A 7,500-nucleotide genomic window follows, 5' to 3' on the forward strand; every position below is an offset into this window, starting at 1 on the left:
TGGTGTATGTAGCAACGGGGCCAGGCCAATCGCCACAGACCTTCCTCCCGCCGCTGTTTGGAGTCACTGCATCATCCATCGACAGGCCTTGGTGGCCAAGAAGATGCCCGAGGAGCTGTGTGCAGTCCTTTGTGAGGCAGTCAAAATTTTGAACCTGATTAAATCCCGCGCCCTGAATGCTCGTCTGTTCTCCTTCCTCTGCGATGAGACACACTTTCGCCAGCTACTCTTGCATTCTGACGTCTGTTGGTTGTCCCTTGGCAAGGTCCTCACCCGCCTGTGTGACTTGCATGAGGAAGTCCTCCTATTTCTCACCGACATCAACTCTCAAGTCTCTGCGTTCAGGAAAAGTTGGACCTGTGGTGTACTAGCGTGGAGCAGGGCTCGGTGGAAATGTTTCCAACCTTGGAGGATGTTTTGGAGAAGGCGGGACTGGCCGTGATGAATGATGGAGACACATGGAGAGGCGTGATTGGGAGGAACGGCCTCCCTGATCTAAACCAGTGTGGTTGTTTGTTGTTGGACTTCTGTGCTAGTCATGGATTGTCTATAACGAACACCATGTTCGAACATAGGGATGCTCATAAGTGTACTTGGTACCAGAGCACCCTAGGCCAAAGGTCAATGATCGATTTTATAATCGTTTCATCTGATCTGAGGCTGTATGTTTTGGACACTCGGGTGAAGAGAGGGGCAGAGCTGTCAACCGATCACCATCTGGTGGTGAGTTGGGTCAGGGGGTGGGGGAAGACTCTGGACAGACCTGGTAAGCCCAAACGGGTAGTGCGGGTGAATTGTGGCTTTTCGTGCATCCCTGTGGAAGCTGGGAGCATTGAACCCGAGTGGACAATGTTCAAAGTTTCCATTGCTGAAGCTGCGGCGAGGAGCTGTGGTCTTGGTCTTAGGTGCCTCAAGGGGCGGTAACCCACGAACACCGTGGTGGACACCGGTGGTCAGGGAAGCCGTCCGACTGAAGAAGGAGTCTTTCCGGGATATGTTATCCTAGAGGACTCCGGAGGAAGTTGCAAGGTACCGTAGGGCCCGAAGGGCTGCAGCCTCTGCCGTGAAAGAGGCAAAGCAGCGGGTGTGGGAGAGGTTCGGAGAAGACATGGAGAAGGACTTTCGGTCGGCACCAAGGTGCTTCTGGAAAACCATTCGCCACCTCAGGAGGGGGAAGCGGGGAACCATCCAAGCTGTGTACAGTAAGGATGGGACGCTGTTGACCTCGACTGAGGAGGTAATAGGGCGGTGGAAGGAGCACTTTGAGGAACTCCTGAATCCAACTAATACGCCCTCTATATTAGGAGGATGGGGGATTGTTGTCAATTTCCCTGTCGGAAGTCACTGATGTAGTCAAACAACTCAAAGCCCCTGGGATTGATGAGATCCGTCCAGAAAAGCTCAAGGCTCTGGGTGTGGAGGGGCTGTCTTGGTTGACACGCCTCTTCAACATTGCGTGGAAGTCTGGGACGGTGCCTAAGGAGTAGCAGACCAGGGTGGTGGTTCCCCTTTTCAAAAAGGGGGACCAGAGGGTGTGTGCCAATTATAGGGTTATCACACTTCTCAGCCTCCCTGGTAAAGTCTACTCCAAGGTGCTGGAAAGGAGGGTTCGGCCGATAGTCGAACCTCAGATTGAAGAGGAACAATGTGGATTCCGTCCTGGTCGTGGAACAATGGACCAGATCTTTACTCTTGCAAGGATCCTGGAGGGAGCCTGGGAGTATGCCCAACCGGTCTACGTGTGTTTCGTGGATTTGGAGAAGGCGTATGACCGGGTCCCCCAGGAGATACTGTGGGAGGTGCTGCGGGAGTATGGGGTGAGGGGGTCTCTTCTCAGGGCCATCCAATCTCTGTACGACCAAAGCGAGAGCTGTGTCCGGGTTCTCAGCAGTAAGTCGGACTCTTTTCAGGTGAGGGTTGGCCTCCGCCAGGGCTGCGCTTTGTCACCAATCCTGTTTGTAATATATATGGACAGGATTTCGAGGCGTAGTCGGGGTGGAGAGGGGTTGCAGTTTGGTGGGCTAGGGATCTCATCGCTGCTTTTTGCGGATGATGTGGTCCTGATGGCATTATCGGCCTGTGACCTTCAGCACTCACTGGATCGGTTCGTAGCCGAGTGTGAAGCGGCTGGGATGAGGATCAGCACCTCTAAATCTGAGGCCATGGTTCTCAGCAGGAAACCGATGGAGTGCCTTCTCCAAGTAGGGAAAGAGTCCTTACCCCAAGTGAAGGAGTTCAAATACCTTGGTGTCTTGTTCGCGAGTGGGGGGACAATGGAGCGGGAGATTGGTCGGAGAATCGGCGCAGCGGGTGCAGTATTACATTCAATTTATCGCACCGTTGTGACGAAAAGAGAGCTGAGCCAGAAGGCAAAGCTCTCAATCTACCGGTCAGTTTTCGTTCCTACCCTCACCTATGGTCATGAAGGCTGGGTCATGACCGAAAGAACGAGATCCAGGGTACAAGCGGCCGAAATGGGTTTCCTCAGGAGGGTGGCTGGCGTCTCCCATAGAGATAGGGTAAGAAGCTCAGTCATCCGTGAGGAGCTCGGAGTAGAGCCGCTGCTCCTTTGCGTCGAAAGGAGCCAGTTGAGGTGGTTTGGGCATCTGGTAAGGATGCCCCCTGGGCGCCTCCCTAGGGAGGTGTTCCAGGCACGTCCAGCTGGGAGGAGGCCTCGGGAAAGACCCAGGACTAGGTGGAGGGATTATATCTCCAACCTGGCCTGGGAACGCCTCGGGATTCCCAGTCGCAGCTGGTTAATGTAGCTCGGGAAAGGGAAGTGTGGGGTCCCCTGCTGGAGCTGCTCCCCCCGCGACCCGACACTGGATAAGCGGACGAAGATGGATGGATGGATGGATGGGACTGGCCGTTGCCTCTGTGCAGCAGGTTGCCACTGTGCATTTGAAAGGGTTGAACAATCAGTTTCAGGATTATTTTGGAGAGGACACCATGGTGAATCAATGAGTTAGAAATCCATTCAGTTTCCCAGCAGAGCTCCGTGATGGATTGGGCATCAAAGAGGAGGAGGCCCTACATGTCCTGAGCTCTAATATGGAGTTGCAACAGAAGATGCGTGAAGTGACGCTTGCACACTTTTGGCTGTCTGTGGAAACCGAGTTCCTGTCCCTCTCCATAAGGGCTATAAAAGTACTTATCCCATTCATGTTAACTTACTTGTATGAGTACAGGTTTTCTGCCTTGACCCTGATTAAAAGCAAGTACCAGTCGATTCTGCAGGTGGAGGGCGACATGCGCTCTTTCCTGTCATCACTACAACCCTGCATCCACCGTCTGTGTGCAGCAAAGACGCAGACTCACTGCTCCCATTAACACATTTACATCTCCAACAGAAGCATCTCCAGAAGAAAACAATCTCCTTACCATCTCCAACAGAAAACACTGTTCACAAACTTCTCCAAACAACCCTATTGTAGTCCAGCCTTTACTTCCATGACGAATGTGCGTCACTTTGTAACACACGTTATAATGCTCGCCTAGCTGCTAGCATGGCATGCCCTCATTCCATGCTTCTGACTGGCTAGTAGTCCTTACCTAGGTACTGTCAGGGCACGCCCTCATACTCTGCTTCTGACTAGCTAGTAGTCCTTACCTAGGTACTGTCAGGGCACCCCGTCATACTCTGCTTCTGACTGGCTAGTAGTCCTTACCTAGGTTCTGTCAGGGCACGCCCTCATACTTTGCTTCTGACTGGCTAGTAGTCCTTACCTAGGTTCTGTCAGGGCACGCCCTCATACTCTGCTTCTGACTGGCTAGTAGTCCTTACCTAACTATTGTCAGGGCACGCCCTCATACTCTATTTTTGACTGGCTAGTAGTCATTAACTAGGTACTGTGCATATGCGACGCCCAACAAAGATGGAACAGAAGTGAGATGTCTCACTCTGTAGCTAAATAGCTCAACACACAGGGTGAAAAGAGGAGCTGCAGCGGTGCAGTACAACAAAAATATGGTGTTTTTTTTTAATTAAACCATGTAAACCTATTCTGGTACAACTTCTAAATACATAATAAATCTAAATACTTAATATTATGTCTTTTATGAAAATGGGGGAGGCCCCGGTGACTTGATGTTCTCTGAAGGGAGGCTGTATGTAGAAGAAATAGAGAAGACACGGAAATTGATTGCTGCAGCACGCGGCCACTCCTGATCGCAGCCGGTGTGAACGGACAGATTGGATAACAACTTCAGTGCTCAGAGTGTTTTGGCCGTCACTCAAGGGGAAGATAAAATGTCATGAAGGTAAAGTTGTAATGCACCGACAGTACATCCAAATAACTTTGTGGAGAGAACCATCTGGAAGAGCTTTGAAACTTAAATTAACATTCTAAATACTCTTTTCTTTCTACATTTCTGTTTCTGCTAGCCATCCACAACGTTATCGCTGTATCGGTTCCTGACTTTACAAACTACGGAGCCCCTCTAGGCTCAAATCACAGAATGTGTGTTGGTAATCGCACGTCAAAAGATTTAGTGCTGTAAAGGGAATTTGCATTAACTTGTTATTATCGCATTCATTTTGACAGCCATACTTTATATTTTAAAACAATAACACTGGGTTACAGATTGACAAAGTTTGAGTGCAATGGGTAATAAATATGGAAAGATTAATATAAACTGAGCTTTATAACGAAGACAAAGACAGACAGATTTATTAAACTACCTTTTGCTGATGCAGACGACCAGAATAACAGCGAAGAGAACCAGCAGGATGCCGACCACCAACGATCAGAAGCAGACCTCCTCCTCCTCCTGCAGAACACATCAGACATTATCAGGAGACAATGGTGAGATCACATAGCCTAGAAATCTAGACCACCCTAGCGCCAGGGTCGTCTAGTAACTCTCCGTTGGCTTGCGAGCTGGAAAAACCAAACTCCAGTCAGGACAATCACATCGTGTATAGAGTCGGTGGGCAGTGTAGAAATATATTGTGTTAAGAATAGAATGTCTTGAACGCCTGGGAATCGCTTTTGCTTTCTCCTCTTGTCAGGCCCGTGTAGGATAAGACATTTGCAGAAGGAGCAAATTGCTCCTGATAAACATTTGAGACAAAATGCACCCAGTATAATATCTAATACTGACAGACAATCTTGAGGCCAGGAGAGGAGGAGAGAACCGGCGTGATTCCAGGGCTTGTGCATATTTTCTATCTTCACAGGGGACAGAACGTCTGAGCTATGACCAACTGATTAGTGGCACAGACACCATGACGAAAGGAGTAACCTGAAGAAGGATAAAAGAGTAGGGCAGAGGATAGGACGGGGCTAGATTCTCGGACAGACTGTTGGCATTAGGACGAGAAAAAACATGTCTTAAAGGGGGTCTGGTCCTTATGCATGGGTACCTGTCTGTCATGATGCATAAGTTGTATTCTGCTTGCAATATCATATACTAAAGCTTTGTTAAATTGAACTGAGCGAATCCTTATAGTATAGAGTATTATTTTCTGGTCTACCAGTCAACGAACACAGAGGTAGCTTGAGAAGTGACCAAGTAGAGTCAGAAAACGCTGGCCTTTTGAGCCTGAGCAGAATTGGTCATATTTTTCCTTGAGCGGGCTTAACATAATGACGGCAGAGTTGCGAAGGTTCCACGTGAATTCCCTGCTACTTGAAAACAAAGAAGATGGCTGCTGCTGCTGGTGAACAGCGGTCTTTGGAATCGGCTTTGGCCGCGACTCTGGAAGACTTGGAGTTCAGCTTTTCTTTGAGAAAAGAACAAAGAACGCCACTGAAGTCATTCTTAAAAAAGGAAGATGTGTTCGGAGTTTAAAGTTTAATCTATCAACTAGCGTTGCTCTGGTTGGTTGTAGCGCTATCCTATTGCGTGCAGAGGGAATTTGAAAGACAACCGTTTATCCCGCCCCTCGGATTGAGACCTGCCAATGGGGAGTTCCCAGACCCAACATCTGGATGTGGGGCTGGCTCGTCAGGCTATCGATTACAGTCAGAGGGAAACACTTTAACCTTGAAGCATCTAACGTCATGTTGCTCTGTAACAATCTGACATGTTAGCTTTGGGGGGGGGGGGGTGGGGGGGGGGTTTGTAGTTTATATAGACGACTTGTTGAGTTTGGATCTGGTCTGAAAATGTTTTCAGATAAAAACTGATCAAACTAACCTTCCACATGCAGGCTGTACGGGATGGAGAGGGTGCGCTCGTTCCTCTTCAAACCACAGGTGTACTTCCCAGAATCCTTTGCAGTCAGATTGCTGAGATGGAGGGCGGGGCCAGTCTCTGAGAGGGCGTGGCCATCTCTGAACCAGGTGACCTCCAGTTGGTGGATAGTGCAGATTGCAGCAAAACAGTTCAGTGTGACTGCTTCCCCTCTTTTAAACTCTCCGTCATCTCTGGAGCTTCTTATCTTCATCTGATCACCATCTAAAATACATTTACAGAGTTAGTTTTTAATACATTATATTAGATTAGACTAGATAGATTATGACTTGTTGTTACTGATGATCCCCGTTCCTCATGTTGTTATGGACCAACATCACTATACAACTAAAGGTAAAGACAGCCCTCCATCTTTTAGGGTGACTTCACTGTCTTTTAGAGGCTGTAGCAGGTTCTGTTCCAAAGCTAGAACAATACATTGGTATCAAAGTAAACTAGACAACCTAAGGAACCCATGCTGTGTAGAGTCCGGATCGGGGCTGAATTTTTCTTTCCGATCCCGGCCCGTGTCCGACGGAGCAGTAACTGAACCCGGCCCGAGCCCAACACAGTTAAAATCTCATGTTTTTTCTCATGTTAAAGACACATGTAGGCCTAAGTTTTTGTGTTGAAAGCCTTATTAAGCAACTGTAGGAAGGTATTCGGAAATGTCAACAAATGAGGTCATCAGCTCACACGGGGCAACAAGCTCACGTTAATAAGATGTTAAAATGTTCAATGTGTTAACCTCTCCTGATCGCTTCGTTTCCGACTGTGGTCAGAAAACCAGGGAGACTGGTTACCTCCAGGGCTGACGTTATAAAATGAATAATGTTGAGGTTAGAATCACGTTTCTGGTGAGACAATGAATGAACTTGGCTTTCAGTCTGGACTTTATTTCAGACACCACACACACTGTGTACAAAACTTCCACCAACTCTGCTCCGGTTGCATCAACACGTCTGCTTCCTCTTTCTCTATCTCTCTTCTGCCCACTTTACACACACACACACACACACACACACACACACACACACACACACACACACACACACACAGCTCTCTTAAAGGAGCCACAGCAGCATTTTACAACTAATGCCTTATCGTGCTGATGTGACCGAGCCCGACCCGAACCCGACCAATTTCTAAATATCTCTCGGAACCCGGCCCGGCTCGGTTCGGGTATCCATGCCTTAATGCTGTGGTAGCTTGTTGGGAAGGAAGCTAAATATTGCTCCAAACTTAAGCTAAAGTTTGGAGAGGGAAAAACTGGCATGGCCTTTTTCAATGGTGTCCGTTAACCTCTGATCTCCAGATATCTGA

The 7,500-nt window shown here is 48.5% G+C and overlaps 1 protein-coding gene across 1 annotated transcript in view; it reads right to left on the reverse strand.

Moving 5' to 3' along the window:
- Positions 1-7,500, reverse strand: part of LOC116063522 (sialoadhesin-like) — a 40,018-nt gene that overhangs the window by 30,680 nt on the left and 1,838 nt on the right. Inside the window, exons 3-4 of the mRNA XM_036006358.1 lie at positions 6,142-6,402; positions 4,682-4,770 (exon numbers count right to left, since the gene is read on the reverse strand). Coding sequence (XP_035862251.1) covers positions 4,682-4,770; positions 6,142-6,402 — 350 coding nt within the window. The remainder of the gene's footprint in view (positions 1-4,681; positions 4,771-6,141; positions 6,403-7,500) is intronic.

Source organism: Sander lucioperca, chromosome 10, assembly GCF_008315115.2.
Source record: "Sander lucioperca isolate FBNREF2018 chromosome 10, SLUC_FBN_1.2, whole genome shotgun sequence".
Lineage (NCBI taxonomy): Eukaryota > Metazoa > Chordata > Actinopteri > Perciformes > Percidae > Sander > Sander lucioperca.